At 36.7% G+C, this 18,106-nt stretch overlaps 1 protein-coding gene across 11 annotated transcripts in view; it reads right to left on the minus strand.

The window, feature by feature from the left end:
• The window catches only part of XRN1 (5'-3' exoribonuclease 1), a 40,694-nt gene that overhangs the window by 13,006 nt on the left and 9,582 nt on the right, over positions 1–18,106 (minus strand). For 9 of the 11 annotated variants that reach the window (XM_062639008.1, XM_062639006.1, XM_062639010.1 and 6 more), the window contains 20 exons: positions 16,676–16,763; positions 16,381–16,549; positions 16,125–16,192; positions 14,981–15,115; positions 11,308–11,371; positions 10,480–10,585; positions 10,020–10,109; positions 9,729–9,885; positions 9,260–9,379; positions 8,062–8,231; positions 7,104–7,224; positions 6,909–7,007; positions 6,055–6,158; positions 5,411–5,542; positions 3,620–3,782; positions 3,062–3,175; positions 2,502–2,600; positions 2,223–2,338; positions 1,139–1,285; positions 674–763 (listed from right to left, as the gene is read on the minus strand). In XM_062639008.1, the coding sequence (XP_062494992.1) occupies positions 674–763; positions 1,139–1,285; positions 2,223–2,338; positions 2,502–2,600; positions 3,062–3,175; positions 3,620–3,782; positions 5,411–5,542; positions 6,055–6,158; positions 6,909–7,007; positions 7,104–7,224; positions 8,062–8,231; positions 9,260–9,379; positions 9,729–9,885; positions 10,020–10,109; positions 10,480–10,585; positions 11,308–11,371; positions 14,981–15,115; positions 16,125–16,192; positions 16,381–16,549; positions 16,676–16,763 (2,352 nt within the window). Of the gene's footprint in view, positions 1–673; positions 764–1,138; positions 1,286–2,222; positions 2,339–2,501; positions 2,601–3,061; positions 3,176–3,619; positions 3,783–5,410; positions 5,543–6,054; positions 6,159–6,908; positions 7,008–7,103; positions 7,225–8,061; positions 8,232–9,259; positions 9,380–9,728; positions 9,886–10,019; positions 10,110–10,479; positions 10,586–11,307; positions 11,372–14,980; positions 15,116–16,124; positions 16,193–16,380; positions 16,550–16,675; positions 16,764–18,106 lie in introns of those variants that run through there. The other 2 variants (XR_009968563.1, XM_062639014.1) reach the window with 2 other exon arrangements.

The raw sequence follows: 18,106 nt of genomic DNA on the forward strand, positions 1-18,106 counted from the left end.
CTTTGTGACTAGCTGTGTCTCAGAACACAGTGAGAAAGAACTTCAGGGCATGCCTCTACTAAAATGGAACACAAACCTGAGATTAGTATCCCACAGTGGTATACACACCTGGCAAGAGTTCTGCATCATGCAGACTTACCATCTCAAGCCTGTGAATAGAGCTAATACTAAAAGCCTTTTTTAATGTTTCTGTACTGTGTCTGGAATCAAGGTTGCTCCTTGTCTCCCATGAAACAGACTGAATGCATACTCAAAATCTACAAAGTACCTTAAATTCTTAACATGTTATTTTTCAAATATGAAGTGATCTTAAACAATTGAAATAATTATTGCTTATCTTCCAAAAATGATCTTTCTGCGATTTTAGTGATTATTCATAACTATGCTTATTGAGGGTTACTTTAAAAGCAAGAATCATGAAGTAGCCACTGAAAATTAGCTTTCTCACTTACCAGACTTGAGATAGGAGTCTGACAGCAACTTGAACTCCACAACTACAATGTACAACATTCTGATATTTTTTTCAGAGCCATCACTAAACTCATATTGCTCAAGAAATAGCAAGGTTACAGTTATATAACAGCCACTATTTGATTACCATCAACTTCATAATGTTGTCAGTCTATTCTATTTATTCTAGAGGTGAGGGGGAAATAGGAGAAAGAAGGCTTACCCATTCTCATCCTCTCCAGGCCAAATGTCATCTTCATAGAAGATATCTTCCTGGCTATTCTTGGCTATATAATTAAATAGTTCAGGAACCCTAAAAAATGAATGAACGAAAGATAAATTTAGTTTCACATCAGCACATACCACAAAAAAGCCTAATCAAAACAAACTGTGATGAGCTTCAAAATTTGTGGAGGCCAGACAGATTATTTCTTAGTGTCATACTGTACATTTGTCAAGGGTAAGCTGCTGACAGAATTACTCTATCCCAAAATTTACTTCACCCTGGAGGGAGAGACTGCTGGAGGGAAAACACTGGAACAAAACCAAAAAAAATAAATCAAAAGATAAATCAAGCCATCTCCAAAAGCAAACTCACTGGTTTGCAGAAGATGTGTGTTCAGAAGACAAAATCCAGAGACTGATCCAAAGGTAGATAATTTGGATGAAGTTTGTATCCAATATTTACCTTTCTAAATACTCAGCAAGTAGTTGTTCTACTGCAGAAGAATACGTCCATTCATTTCCAACTTTCTTGGTATAGCCAGGTACTTCTTCATTCTTCTTATTGAACTTCAGGTTTAGTCCCACATTTGCTTTTTGTTCTCCATGAGGGCTGGAAGTAAAAAAAAAGTTTATTAACTTCCAGTAGTAAAAATGTGCATGTATACATTAGAAAACACAAACATATATCCTCAGCCTTAAACCACAGTGAAATTAAAATTAAATTCATTGTATTGTTTACTTGTTAGCATTGTGTCAGTTGTAAATGTTACAGGACACACGCAGTGCTACAGTAACTTTCCACATGCACGCCCGTACCTTAATGCAAAGGAAGGCAGCGAATATTTTACCCATCTTCCTTAATAGAGACCTGATCAACCACAATCTACTTGGCATTTACCAAAATGTAGATGGATGCCCCTGAACAACCAGTGGGGAACAGATGTACACATTAAATCAAAGAAGATGCTCATGCATCAACCACTTCCTTAGTGAGTTGTCATAGGAAACCACAATTCTGACATTCATAAAACTATAGGGATTGTTTCCCTTTTATACATATATACATATATATGTATGTATATGCATATATATATGTGTGTGTGTGTGTCTATATATAAAAAGCAGTTTAGTCTTAGCTACTCCTTAAAAAAAATACAGGTACAATTATAATCCTTTTATACCAACAGTAATGTTAAGTGCAATGAAATTGGTTCCCAATTCCACTTTTCACTCTCAGTGTGGCAAAGTAATTTCTAGTTCTTGCTTTAATTACGCAAATAGCTAACCAGGAAAGTCAATTTATATTTTTCAAAATACTAAAGCCTACAGAACAACTCTCCAGTAAACAAAAATTAGGAAATTTATGATAGGAGAGAAAAACACTGCATATGAATTTAGTTCACAGAAAATCTACTTTAAAGGAAGTTTCACATCACAAACCTGTTACATGTTTGGTATGCACAACACTTAAACATACCAGAAATTAGGTGAAATTGTATTAGAATTCAGAAGCTTTTCTACAGTCAAAATTCACAAATAGAACTTACTTTTTCTTTGATCCTCTTCCAATAAAGATACTCCCTGTAAATCTGGAGACAAGATATCCACTTACTCCAAGACGGCTGGCCAAAACATATGCAGGATTGTATTTCACGGAATATTTCTTTAAAACAAACAAACAAAAAATATTGGCAACTCCCAAAGGATAATGATTTTTATACAAAGGGCAAATGAACGATATGGGAGGAACCCTTAAAGATATTTACCATTGCAAAATATATTTGGCTGATTGTTTAAACTTCTACTAGAAAACCAGAAGTACTTACATGCTGGTTCTGTATTAAAGGATCAAGCTGGGGTTCACACGGAATATTGAAGACGACACGAATTCTACCTTCTGTGATCACATCATGAGAATCTTGAACCTTGGAGAGAAATACAACACATTAAAAATGTTACTTAAAACCAGCAGTCTCTGTATACTTTGTCGATTTTGCTGTAGTAATCACAGAGATACTTTAGGAGTCATCATCTTGCCTTCATCTGTGAAGTGCTTCCTCATAGAAGCAACTTAACAGCATTAAAGGAATCAATGACTAAAACTGGTCCAAAATGGGAACTCTGTGCATTACAAATTATCCCAAATAATTACTAGAAATAATCATGCATTCAAGCTGTGCTACCTTTTTCTTGCTATGTGAGCAACAGTGATAAGGAAAGCAGAACTTCCTCCTCCTCTGACTAAGCCATGAGGGGATCTTTGATTTGGAATTTTAGCTAGCAAGCAACCACTACTACCACAGAACATATTTTTATTATTTTAGGCTTGTGAATAACAAAGTCGGGGGGGGGGGGGGGGAAGGAAAAAGAAATGATTGGAACTAACTTCTCCCATGCAGCCATAGTAAGGAGATCCCAGCATAAAAGCTGTACTTCCAGGAGGAAATAAGTCATCCAAAGTTTTGATGTTTGAAAAATGAGAGTCAAAGGCTTTGATATCCTACATAAAAAGACAAAATTGATAATGTAAGTATCATCAGATTACAGGAGAATAATTAAGAAGTTCATCTAAATATACACATTCTAAAACATCTGAATCTGAAATAATTCAAAGGCAAAGAAGTTTATGCTATATTACAAATGCTGTTACACAAGCAAGTATGCTACTCTAGTAGCATATTTGAGCACCACTAACTGTACTTCATTCAAAATACCATTAGTAAAAACATGACAAAAGGTATTTTTTCAGTAAAATCTCTAAACTGTGCAAATTTTGTCCCAAATTTCATGATGAAATACTTGCCTAAGCATGTTACGCTTTTTAATACAACAAATTACATTAATTTGTTTACTTTTGTCCATTCTTCTGTTTTAAAGGAACATATACTCTTTCCTCTGCTTACTCTCAATGGAGTAAGGTGCTATGTGCACCTTCTGTATTTACCTTGACAACAGTTTGGTAAACAAAAGGAAGAACTTGTTTTGACCACTGCTTCTCCAAATAGACTTCTCCGTTTTGTTTCAGCTGGTATCTATTACCAGTTAGCAGCTGAGCATATACAACTATTGCTGTTTCATGGATAATTATTCCTTTTCTTCTCTGATAGCTGAATACAAAGCAGAATATTTAGTTTGATTACAATAAACAGAACTGAACCAAGAAGACAGAATTGCTTGAAATACACAGAGTACATACACACAGTATGCTAGAGATTGGAAGGGACCTCAAAAGATCATCTAGTCCAATCCCCCTGCTGGAGCAGGAACACCTAGATAATGTTACACAGGAATGTGTCCAGGCGGGTTTTGAATGTCTCCAGGGAAGGAGGCTCCACAACCTCCCTGGGCAGCCTGTTCCAGTGTTCAGTCACCCTCACTGAGAAGAAGTTTCTTCTCAAGTTTAAGTGGAACCTCTTGTGTTCCAGTTTGCACCCATTACCCCTTGTCCTATCATTGCTTGCCACTGAGTAGAGCCTGGCTCCATCCTCGTGACACTGCCCCTTTATATATTTACAGACGCTTATAAGGTCACCCCTCAGTCTCCTCTTCTCTAAACTATAGAGACCCAGCTCCCTCAGTCTTTCCTCATAAGGGAGATGCTCCACTCCCTTAATCATCTTAGTTGCCCTGCGCTGGACTCTCTCCAGCAGGTCCCTGTCCTTCTTGAACTGAGGGGCCCAGAACTGGACACAATATTCCAGATACGGTCTCACCAGGGCAGAGTAGAGGGGAAGGAGGACCTCTCTCGACCTACTAACCACCCCCCTTCTAATACACCCCAGGATGCCATTGGCCTTCTTGGCCACAAGGGCACAGTGTTGGCTCATGGTCATCCTGTCGTCCACTAGGACCCCCAGGTCCCTCCCCCCTACACTGCTCTCTAACAGGTCGTTCCCCAACCTATATTGGAACCTGGGGTTGTTCCTGCCCAGATGCAGGACTCTACACTTTCCCTTGTTATATTTCATCAAGAATAAACAACAACAAAATTATTCCAATAGTTTGCATCCCATTTTATAAAAAAGCCCAGAATAAACAGCTTAACCAACTGCTTATACACGGCAGTTGCACAACCACCATTCCACAGCCAAGTGTGTTAATTTAAACACATCCGTACCTTTACAGTGGGAAGTGTTGGGGTAATTAAGGCAGTTAACTCAAATGGTAGCTAATAAAATAGCAAGTTTCTGTAACTCAGTTGTGTTGTGCACCTACACTCTACAAAAGCAAGAGCTATATTCAAATTTAACAATGCTAAACTGTTAAGTTGTAACTAGATCTTGTATGACTCTATTCTATATACCTTCTGCAACTGAAGATTACTATGACCAGAACAGAAAACTGAATGGGAGAGTAAACACTGAAACTCATTCATTTGAGAATTCTTTTGTAACAGCATCTAACTTTAAATACCTAGGGACTAACCCCATATATTCTGAAATTTCAGCATAAACTGTTTTGTCAGTTTGGTGGGTTTGTGTTTGTGGTGTTTTTTGGTGTTTTTTTGTTTGTTCATTTGTTTTGGTTTGGTGGCTTTTTGGTTTTGGTGTTGTTTTTGTTGTTTGGTTTTTTTTAAATTGCAGCAGCTCTTCTGTGCTACTTATGTCTGTAACACATCAAATAAAACAGCTCTAAGCTATGAAATTCAAAGTTACACTTGATTTGCAAGGTTACACTTGATTTGCAAGGTTACACTTGATTTGCAAAGTTACACTTGATTTGCAAAGTTACTTACTGCTCTGAAATGCCTTGAATGTCCTTGAACCAGGTGCTCTGTTCCTTATCCCCAACATACGCAACTTTAGTTGGGGGCACTGCATTTCCCATGTAAAGCTTCTGTGTGCCGTGTGGTTCTTCTAAATAAAATCTTGAAAATATTATGACAAGTACAAATTTAACCAGGTGAGATTAATCTAGACATAACCAGCTGTGAGCAAAACTTAGCATAGTTAGAAATCACTTGTTAAGGACATGAAAACTTGCAGCACTGTTTTCTCAACTCCTTACAACAGACCACACAGTATATTTTTTATAAAAAAATACCAGTGCATATGCTGAAAAGAAGAATGTGTAGAAATGTTCTCTCTTACATTCATTCTGTGTGGATTTCTGTACATGCATTTTCCTTCTCAAAGTTAAGAAGGTTCTCTCCCAAACTTCCTATGTTAATAGCAAAAGACTGAAGGACTAGACTTCTACAGAGATAACCAAACCTCAGAACAATGTTAAACAAAGGTTCTTCCACCAAGCAACCTTTGATACATCTGGACTAACTAATAGCAAGTATTGCAATAAAACCGAAACTCTTGTGCAGCCTAAGAACTCATTTTGAATAAAATAATAAAGATTACAAATGACAATCTATGAAATGTCTCTTACTTAGTCTCTCCATCTGACACAGCAACAACTCTGGCTTCTTCAAGGTGGGGCCAGTTAACGAAAACACGTTTTCCAAGTACTGAACTGGCAACGTTTTCTACTACCTGAAAAAAATTCAAACAACCAGAAGTTACTAATTGTTTAACATACTAAAAGATTTCTGTTAAAGTATTTTCACACTGTTTTTTCAATAAAAGCCACCCTAGTTAAAGAACAGGTTTTCTTTCAGAATAAAAAGCTCATTTTAGCCTAACACAATCTCTTAGTAGAAATGGAAAATCACATTTCGTTTGTTAGGACAAAGTGTCACATTCCAATCGTAGCTCTTTACATGTAGCATATGTTAGCTATAAGGCCTGGATTGGTTTACATTTCTGGTATAGACTTACTATGTACTTTTTTTGTTAAAACACTGAGAACTATTTGTGTCTGTGGGACACAATGATCAAACTGACAATTTGAAATTAGTGGAATATTTTTATTGTAGATTTTACTTTTGTATTTCACTGAAATAAAGAAACAGCACTTACGTCCTGAATTTAACCAGCGTCTGTAATTTTAGTCTCACATTATGTTAATTTTTTCAATGAGTTTCTACTATTTTTAATGTATTGTTTTGGCTTATTTGATTATCTCTGCCAAGTATTTATAGCCACCCTCCCTAATTTTCTCCTGTAAAATCCTATCTTGTCATTTTCCTCCTCTCTTCTTTCCTGGTTTTATTTATTTATCTCTGAAACTTCTTTCTTTTCCCAGGTTTCCAATTTTTTTTTTGTTTAGTTGTGGGGATTTTTGTGCCAGTTTTTTTGTTTGCTCGCTTTTTTGTTTTGTTTTGTTAGGAGCTGACTGCTTACCTGTTCTTTTGAGTTCCCATTAGCTATGATTTCTAGTATCATGTTCTCTCCATGGCTGCTTTGCTGAAACACCTGTACACCACTTTTTCTAAGATAGAACTGTGTAAAAACAAAACAGCACATAAAACTTGCTGGAACTCTTACATAGCTGTCTATTAAATACAATGGAAAACATGAGAAGAGAGAAATTTTTACCTTATGCTTAATGTGCTTTAAAGTAGGAAATCCACAAAAATATAATGCACTCTTGTTGATTTTAGTTATCTTGTTGTGGGTTATTTCTACGTGCCAAGCATCCAAAGGTATTGTTTTATACCTAAAAAACAAGTCACGCAATGTTTGCTCAAACAGATTGATCTTTGGCTCTAGAAACTCTCATTACTCATTCAAACACTCATTAACTGCCCAATGCTTTGACTTTTCTGTAGGGTGCCAATTAACTTAAATCACTTGGAATCTCTACAAAACATTGTGCTATTGCTGGAAAGAAGCTACTCATTAAGAAAAAGACAAAACATCAAACCACAGTATGTCCCGATCTCACCATCTTAATTCACTGTTACTGTCAAATTCTTAACTGCAATGGTTCCATATGGTATCACTCATTTTCACAACTGTTAATTCTCCACTGAGTGTAATCCTGCAACAGGCATTCCTCCTCTATTATAGTTTGACTATTATCAAGGTTAGGTTTCCATTTAGTCTTAAAACCTCAGCCTGTGTCATATAAAGCTGGCTACTTTCCATGCAAGAAAGGTGAAACACACAGTTGTGTTCAACCCTGCACTGGACACAAATGCTTTCATTTTTTTTACAAATGCTCTGGAATTAGCATGCTGATAGATTGTCACTGTTATCAGGTAGCTGTATCAGTCTTTCATCCTCTGTGTCATACAAAGTTTAGTAATTCTCTTAAGAGTGTTCTTGCTGACTTAGCATTGGTTTGTCTGTTAGGCAAAGTATGTTTGAAGGGACAAACGCTTTTACCAAACAATTTAATTCTAAACTGTGCCATCCACAACAGGTAACATATAATTCAACATTTTACTTTTTTTTCAGTGTATATGCTGGCATATACAAGCTTTGGTTAAAATGCTAATAAAAGTATTCGACCTACTTTTAGTCTACTCTAAACCAGTTATGCCAGTTTTACCTTGTATGACATCTTTCTATTGCAGGGAATTTCTCGGGCCATGGTGACATGTACTGAAATTCTACATCTTTGTCATACCAGTACATTAAGCAAGCACTGTGAGTATTTCTTCGTTTCTCCTCTTCTTTTAGGCACTTATTACACGATTCCATGGCCAGTAGCAGTCGTTTCTAAATTTTAGAGAAATTAGCATACGTGAAACTGGCAACAAAAATTAGCATGGAACATCTACTGTGGGTAAGTGGATACCTGCACTTTTTTGGCTAATATGCTAAATTTCTAATTGCGGCCCCACCCTTCCTTGTGTCCCAGCTCTGTAATAAAAATAGAACAATTCCAATGGAATGGCTTTGGAGAATACAGATTACCTTTTTGCAAACAGGGTTTCCAAAGGCTAGCCATACTTTGCCTTTTACATTTAACATAAAAAGAAATATTAAAAAGATTTTAAATGTTATAATAAAATTCTACAAAATAACTGTTGAAAAGTTTTCAAAAACTTATGTGTCATTCAAGTAGCAACTGCTGCCTTTTGTGAGAAGATTAAGTCATGCCAACTTTTCACTGCAAACTATGGAAACAATTGATAGGCACATGCCACCACCTGTATATGCTCTAACATCTAATCTGCACTTTTATTTTCATCCACTCTTTGATGTGCTCAAATTTAATCTGATAAAAGAAACAACATATATAATATTATTACCCTATAATATTATTATCCTATCTACAAAAGGAAAACCTTGTGTTTTATTCCTCTCCTTTTTACCGTTTGATTTGTACTTAATGTCTTCTACCCATTTACTGGTGTCCATGTGAAGAGATTTTCTGTAAAAAGTCTGGGGTTTATTTCCTCTCCAAGTGTTTCATTTATTTTTTTCTCTTATTTTTCTTTTTATGTATTTATAGATATAACTTTTTTTCCCCTCAGACTATGAAACTAAATATTTGAATAGTTGATTAAAAACATGAATAAACAACAAAAACTCCACAGCCTTTACTTAAGACTTCTGCCACTTGAAGCTAACTTCGCTTGTGGTAACTTACTATCCAGGCAGCAAACATTTATATTTTTCTGTGGTCTTATCAAGTATTAATTTAAACTTCAATTTAATAGCACGTCTAACAGTTGATTAATTAAAAAGTTTAGCACTTTGTTACAAAGCTTTTATAGAGAGCAGGCATTGAAAGAACTTACCTCATCAATAAACGGGATTAATACTACAGCTTCCCATTCTTGCTGTTTTCCATTTAGGTCAGTTTTAAAGTCTGGTGGATAATATTCTATAATAGGAGAGTCTTGACTAATCATCAAATGCTAGGAAAATATAATATTGAAATTAAATACTACCAGAGACAAATTAGCAATAAGGCCAGGAAGAGATAGAGGAAGGCTGGTATTAAAACCAACTCAAGGCTGAGCAGGAATTTAACATTCATCATTTAAATATCCTAGTCTGAAATTGCTTAGCAAATGCAAAACTTTCTATTTATTACTAACTCTAGAATATACTTAAGAATAGTAAGAAGTATTTCACCTTACACCTAAAATTTGGAGGTAGAATGTAATTAAGAGGACACACAAAAATATCCAGCAAAGAGCTACTTCAGAATAAAACAGACAACCAGTAAACAATAGATAAATGCAATTTAATTCTAAATCCTACCTGGTAGCATTTAGGTAGCAGATCTTTGCTAGCTGCTGGAAGTACAGCAAGAAGCTGTTCAAATGGCATGAAAGGTTTTCCCAGTTCAAATTTCATTTTGAGTTCGCCTATGTTGCGAATATCTGACAGATAAGGTGCATAATGATAAGGGTAATACCTGCAGGGGAAAAAAATCTCTTAAGTTACTCAGTTTTAGCACAGCAATGTTCACTGATCAGAAACAAACAGAACTGCATTAAGTGTTCCAAGCATACAAGGTGAAACAATTTCTCATTTGACAATTTTTCTTACCAGCTCCATGACTGAACTCCATGGTAATAATAATGCAAAATCCATTGTATTGCCTGGACGTAACACTCAGCTTGATCAGCCAAGAAGTCACTTAAAAGGAAAAAGAAAGATACTTACTAGTATTCCTCATTTTCATTAGTATATAAAAATTACTTAGCACCCTGTACACAGGAATGAAGATAGAGCATTTGGGGAACCTAATAAGACCATAGTTTTTCAGATTGATAGAATACTAATTGAATTTTTCTCTCTGGTCCTCACATACTTGTTACAGAAAACTTGGCTTGCAGTTCTTACTGCATTAGCCAAAAGCCTCACCAATGCAGTACACTGCCATGTGCTTTCAACATGGATGAAAATTCTGTCTTGTATTAGACATATGTAAAGACTTAGGTGCTTAAAACAGAAAAAGTAAAAAAATAGAAAAAAAGGCAAAAAACACACAAAAATATATACTTACTCAGAAACTACTTCTACACCCATTTTAGTCATGTAGTAAGTTCTTTTGTATTGCCTAAATTCAGTTTCAAAGAGATCATCATCTTCTGGTTCATCTTCTACTACAGCTGAAAAGCAGTCATGACAAGAAAAGAATGAACATTCACTTCCCTACTACAGTAAGGTTGAAGACTTTCAGTTTTGACTTCCTTGCACTGAAGTACCGTAAAACAATCAATCAAAATCTTTACGCAGATCAAGCCTGGAACTTTCTTTCTTTAAAGACTGGCAACCCGTTTTGTAGCCCAATTACAGAACAGAGAAGAAAAGATAAGCTTTCAGAAAATAACACATTAAAATACATTTTAAAATTTAGCCTTTTTCCAGCAACATCTTACACCATGGAGTAGTAGTTATACATTTTTTACATTAAATTTCATAACATTAGCAGAAGACATCTCCTACAAGTGGAATGAGTTTAAAAACAATTCACACAACCAAAAACCCCAAAGCCATACAAAAATCTATTCATTTATCCCCACTTGTATAACAATTTACCTAAGCATACAATTATAAAAAAAACATAATGTTGGAGAGTTGCTCATTCTTTCCTTTAATTCATCATGAAAATACTGATCAGGGAAGAAGCACTTCAAAAGCTTTAGCCCTGTTCCTTCTCACCATAAGCCAGCGATGTACAGTTCCATTTACCAAGAGCTGACTACATTAATTCTGCCATTTAGATTAAGGTTATTTCTGACATAGAATTCTTACAGATCTTTCAAGTCTATACACAAATTAAAAAAGTTCTCTCTTGTAACATGTATATTGAAAAATTACTTGCACTTACTTTTAGGGGTCACTTCACCTTCATTTTTTTCTAAAGCAGCCAAACATATGGAGTTTTCCTGAGCCTATTAAATTAGTATTTGAGATAAAGTAAAAAGACAGAATAAAATACACAAACCTCATTTACAACCACATAATCTGCAACTCAGAATGTTATAATCAAGGTGTTTAAGCATTATTTAGTGTAAACCCCACTACATTTCCTTCTCTTGCAGTTGCCTAGGGAAAATTATTTTATCTCACAAAAGGACAGACCACATAAAGGAGAAGGCTCAAATAAAAATCTCAACTACCTTTATAAAATATCTGAATATTTGTTTTTCAAAATACTACTGTTTCCAGAACTGTGCAGGACATACTTAAGGATTTTTACCTACATTATGCATTGTGCTACAACACCAGTATGCAGTCAAATTTTTCATGAGTAAATTTTTAAGAGCTCAAATGACTGTTGTAGGAAGTAAGGACATAAGAAATCTTGGTTTAGAGTGTCAAACAAGCCAAACATTCACTTCATTCTCACACTGTCTTTTGTGTACAGCACTGAGTAGCTTTCAGTAAGCAAACTCTTCCCTTGCACCTGAGATACGCGAGCTCCTGACCATTGCTGCCATTCAAAGGATCAGCCAAGATAGGTAGCCGATACTATATGACTGCTCCAAACTTCTCAAGTAAATAAGAAAACAACCACAAATAAGATACTTTATTAAAGGAAGAGCTAACATCTTGCTCTTACAAACCACAGACTTCACTAAAGAACAGGATAATGATACACATTGTGTTGTGACTCGTAATATCATCCTTGTACGGAAACCTTTCTTCACAGCTGCCAAGAGCGGCCTCCAAAGGCTGAGGGACTGTTTCTCTTTCGCAATTGCTTTGTCAATTCCCCCTTCCTTAGCAAATGATCCCAGCTGCTTGGCTTCTCTACCTTCTAGTTCACAACCATGGGCCCCATTGTCTCAACATCAGAGCAAACAGGTGATGGTATGCTCCCCTGGTTGATGGGTAAAATCTGTTTGCATATTCTGTAGCTCGGTTGAGGTCCAGGGTCGAGACATCACCTCTTCTTCTTCTTCTTCCTCTGATTCACATAACTTCTGGTCAGATGCTGTCCTGGGTAGCGAGTACATTGTTTCTTCATCTTTCTTGCCTCTTTTTTGCTTTTCCCCTTGCGTACAGGGGCAACAGATATTGGCACGAACTAGCCCTCTGGTTTAGCTGCAGTGATTGGCACTGTGGTTGAAGTGGCTGCAGTATCTGTTGTCGGGGTTTGGGTAGCTGCTGTACTTGTCACTGGGGTTGGTGTAGCTGCTGTGCTTGGAGCTGGTGTAGATGCGCTGCCTGTTGCGGTTGGAATTTGAGTAGCTGCTGTACTTGTCGCTGGGGCTGGTGTAGCTGCTGTACCTGGAGTTGGAGTAGCTGCATTATCTGTTGCAGCCGGAGTCTGAGTAGCTAGGTGCTGTACATGTCACTACAGTTGGTGTATCTGCTGTATTTGGAGTTCGAGTAGCTGCGTCGTCTGTTGCTTTGCCATCAGATCCAGAGACATTTTTTTCCTTTTGAAGGTGCTGGATAGTGTTGAACAGGGCTCTGTAAGCATAGGCCAAGTCCCAGTACGGTGCCATGATTTGTCCCTCTCTGATATGACCAGGATGACAACACACTTCATTTAAGTGTTTTACTAATTTTTCTGGATTTTGCACTTGTTCACTGGTGAAGTTCCAAAGCACTGGAGGGGCCCACTGGCCTACGTACTTGCCCATACTATCCCACACGCCCTGCCACTCATGACTGTCCAGCCTCGGGGAAAATCTCTTGGTCCTCCTATATCGTCGTCTAACCCTAGACAAGACCCAAACCTGACTCTGCTTAACTTTCGAGATCAGACGAAATGATTGTGGGTAAAACACACTCTGTATGTGTGCCAACATGCTGATCCCCATTCACAATCAGCAGGCAGGTCTCAAGGGTACTCAAAGGCCATTCAAAACCTTCAAAACTCTCAAATGATGCTGTACATGGTCTGGTGGGGAGGCTGGGAAGGTAAGGGAATGTCTCTTTCACAGGTTGACCACCCAAATAGGGGGAAAAAGATGTGTAACTGCTAACCACTTCTATTATAAACCTCCCGAAGTATAGAGGTGATGACCACATTGGGAACATAAGCCAGATCAGTTTCATGATCAATGATTCTATTGTATTACAAGTCATTACCATAAAGTACAATGAAACAAGAACCTTAGCCCAAGGCCCCCAGCCAATAAACACTAACACAGCAAATATCGGGTGTAAGTAGAATAGGACATGCTGAAACTCTGAGGTCAAGAGCAACAACTTTGAGAGCCAATAAATCAGCATTGTGACGAGTGACTATTAAAACAAAACAATAAATGCTTATCACAAATATGATTAGACACACTCTGGTCAGATCTGTTGTTATCTCAACCCTTCATGCCCCGCGTTGGGCACCCAAAAGAACCGCCGTGGTTTAAGCCCAGCCAGTAATCCAGAACCACGAAGCCGCTTGCTCACTCCCCCCTTCCTCCCCCTGCTCCCGGAGGGATGGGGAAGAGAATCGAAAGAATGTAACTCCCACAGGTTGAGATAAGAACAGTTCAGTAAATAAGGTATAACACAAAACCACTGCTGCTGCCACCAATAATAATAATGATAAAGGAAATAACAAGAGGAGAGAATACCGCCACTCACCACCCACCAACTGATACCCAGCCTGATCCAGCAGTGATCTAGCCCTTTTGGGTAACTGCCCCCAGTTTATATACTGGGCATGACGTGCTGTGGTATGGAATACTTCTTTGGCTAGTTTGGGTCAGATGTCCTGTCTCTATTTCCTCCTGGCTTCCCCTGCTCCCTGGCAGAGCATGAGACTCAGAAAGTCCTTGGTCAGAGTAAACATTACCGAGCAACAACTAAATATATTGGTGTTATCAGTGCTGTTCCCAGGCTGAAAGTCAAAAACACAGCACTGCACCAGCTACTAAGAAGGAAAAAAATGACTGCTACTGCTTAACCCAGTGACAGATTAATCTTGGAGGCATTTCCTGCTGCTACTCTACACTCTGCTGAAGGCATATACTGAAAGATAGCCAATGGAGGTGGTGGTGAGCAACATGACAGTGGGGCAGAGTCAAGGTACACAGAAAGGTGCTGTTCCTCATTAACTAGCTATAGCTAGAATTACAAGTTTAATCTCAGATAGTTCACACCAATGAAATTCCTATTGATCTATACATTGTCAAATAGTTGCCCAATACCAACACATGCATGAATGGTCTATCAGTGTATCTGAAATATATAAAATGGACAACAGGCTATGTAAAGTAAAATTACAAAGCATAGCAAGTTTGACCATAACTCACTCAAAAGTAAGTTTTGCTGAAGTTGAGAAGAGATAAATTGACATAAAGCATTAAGTAATGGGTTGAGAAGACTTCAAGAAACCTAAGAACCTGACATCGATTTAACCATTTCATCACTCACAACCAGCAATGCATACAGGTAGTTCCTCAGATGTTATATTTTACTATCGTTTCTGATCTCAGAAAAACCTCATCACAGAGGTTTATGACATGTAATTTGTCTAAAATCAAGTTACTGATTTACAATAAGTAACATTCATAGCTCCAAAATTGCACATGCAGAATACTAACCTTTTGTTTCTTTTGTTTCGTTTTTCTGGCTTCCTCTGCTGCAATACCAGCTGCCTCGTTGAGGTATTTATTGCCTACTTTACTTTCAAACCATTTTAGGTCTACAAAGACTTCACTGAAGTGCTCACGATCAAACTGTACAGGAAGATTAAATTAAGTTCAGAAATATCTGAGGGATGCCAAATTTAGAGTGCTAAATTAACAATATTTTCATAGTACATGCATTAGGTTACACCTGGAGGCATTTGTACATGAACAGTTTGGCCTAGAGCTACAATTAAAACAATAGATTAGCATTAAAAATATTTTTTCTTAGTGATACATAACATACACCTAAGCCATATATTTTTTTTTCTTTCAGTAAGGCAGCATTATGTAATAAAAGTAGTTAGATAACTTCCACATTTCACTATTAACTCTAGAAGCAGTAAAACATATATAAGGTTTGGGTGCCACACACCCAACACTTTCATACTTCCATCCAAGAATCAGAAGACAGGGCTGAAACAGCGAAAGCACATAGATGAACTTCCTCCTTCCAAGTTCAGCAGAAGGCCAAGATCTTTCCATTTCTATCTGACCTATATATACCTTTTCTCATCTCTAGGATGAATTACTGCAGTGGCACTTAATAGGTTGCCTCCTGTATGCCAGTGAGTTAACGAAGAATGGTGATGACTGCCTCAGAGATACTAATGCTTCATCACTCTTAACCGATGATCTTCATAAAAAACTTGCAAAAAAATACTGCTCTCCAAGAGCTTACCCCACAAGAAACTGACCAGCAGGGAAGCAAAGAATATTGCTGTCTAGAACACATCTGCACAGTACTGTCCCTCATTACTCAAATGAGGCAAATCCTTGTTTGACTTGCACTACTACAAGATACTAGCTAAAGGACAGATTAAACAATTCAACCTTTTTCCTCTTATAAGTTCAGACAGAAACTGATTGGACCCCATCATTTAAATGATAAAACAGTTGACTGAACCACTTGTAAAACTAATTTAACAGTTACGTTAAATGATGTTAAGTCATTTAACAATTCATTAAAACTACAGCATGGTGTATTTTAGGGCACCACACTGAGGTTAAATTCAACAAACTATACCTATCTATACAGCGCAATTGTGAAGTTACTCACATCTGACAACCTTGTGAGATATTTCTCGAAGCGTTTTAAATTCAGATGTCCATTCTCATTTATGTAACCTATTAAGAAAATAAAGTACGTGTTTTAAATGAACAATTCTAAAATTTCAATTTAAATGCATTTTTTCTGGCTGTCTAAAAAAAGTGTTAGAAACTCTAAACATCCTAACATGGTTAAAAAGGTCAATAAATATTAAGGCAGGAATGTTAATATTTCTACTTTCTACAACTGTGCAAAGTATTCTTACCTCCCAGTTCTGGCAAGATAGTCATGTATGTTCTATAAAGTAGCGGCAGTGCATCATGATTAATGTGTAAATGAGGTAGATGAGGAATAAAATCATTTCCTACAAGGAAACCCATTAAGATCCAATCGTCTATTATCCTTTCAATATCGTATTCAAAGGAAATCTTGTCCTGGGGTGGAGGAAGAAAAGAAAAAAACAAACAAAAAGCTCAAAACACAGCAGTATCATTTTTATTATGATGTTTGCATAAAAAGACCTCACACATTTTTTCAGTCCCAGCTCCATTAAAACTTACTTTTACAGGTGAAAATTCATAATCAATATATTCTCTCATAAGCGATAAGTGCAGCAAATGAAACGTGGTTTCCTCTGGGGCACATGCTCTGTAAATTATTCAAAACATTAAGTTAAATTATTTATAAACACACCTTCAATATGAATATTTAATAAGTCCCAGGTTACCTAAAACCAAGTAAACTTACTGGGGTTAAATCTTTGCAGAAGAAATATATAAACATTTGTTTGAATCTGTTTTAGGATTCATCTGGTTAAATAAAATTGTGCAGAACCTTCTAAACAAATGTGACTGCACTGCATGGAAAACAGCTAGCTTAGAGAAAGCAGGGCAGCTTTGTCAAGTTCCATGTTTCATTAACTATTTCCCAAGTATTTATCACACTGTCCAAAAAGGGACAGCCTAACCTAAATTTGCACCAAAGCAAATAAACTTTAAGGTATATCAGAACTAGTCTGCGTACATACAGAGTATAGAGATTCATGTTTAAATATGCTGCTTACATTTGCAATCATTTGAAATGCTTCTTGTAAGAAAAGAATATGCTCAAATTAAAGACGCTACATATGTATTATCTGGTGGCTTCAACACAGCACCAAAAAAAATTACTAACCTACTGTTTATGGCATAGGTTAGTCAATATATATTCTGTCTTCTTTTCCTCTTCACTAGAATTACTTAATATGTGCTCCAACATTAGGCCAAAATCAGTTAATACCTACACCAAAAGCTTAATGAGCTCAAGACTGATGTATTTTTAATTTCAAAAAGGACTATTTCACCTTGTAGATACTATAACCAGCTGGGACCACCTCCAATGACAAACCAAAAGAAATACCTGTGTATTCACACATACAAAGCAGATTTTTGCCAAAATCCTCTGAGGAAGATGGGTGTGATATACAAGCTTAGATGAAGATTACTAAAATGAACTCTAAACTACAAAGAGGTTTAGGCCCAATTCTGTCACTTTTAGAATATAATTTTCATATTGGTATTCAAGAACATTGCCAAATCCAGGTTGGTGCTCTAAGACTCTAGAAACATTTTGCCCCTTAGTCTTCATTCACTAGACCCGAAAATCCTGAAAAAAACAAGTAATTTCTCCCAATCAAGAAGTTGCTGACAGATATTAATTTCCATGTATTTTTAGCATTTTCAGGTTTCTAATTGGAAGTATTCATACAAGTGACAATACTGACAGAAGCCAATTCCTGTAACTTCCAGAAGTAAATTCCTGTAATGAGCAATATTATCCACAAATTTCAACAGGAGCCAAACCTGGAACAATGTCTGGGGAGGGAGGCAGGGGGGGAAGACAACTTCCCTTTGATTTCATACTTCATTTAATTAACCCCCATTCCTCAGAAAAGTTGTCACACTTTTATATTATTTTTATAAAAAAGAGAAAATTGACATTTTTCTTTGATT

This window comes from Pezoporus occidentalis, unplaced genomic scaffold (genome assembly GCF_034315485.1).
Source record: "Pezoporus occidentalis ecotype Australia unplaced genomic scaffold, CSIRO_AGI_Poc_V1 ctg59, whole genome shotgun sequence".
Taxonomy (NCBI): domain Eukaryota; kingdom Metazoa; phylum Chordata; class Aves; order Psittaciformes; family Psittacidae; genus Pezoporus; species Pezoporus occidentalis.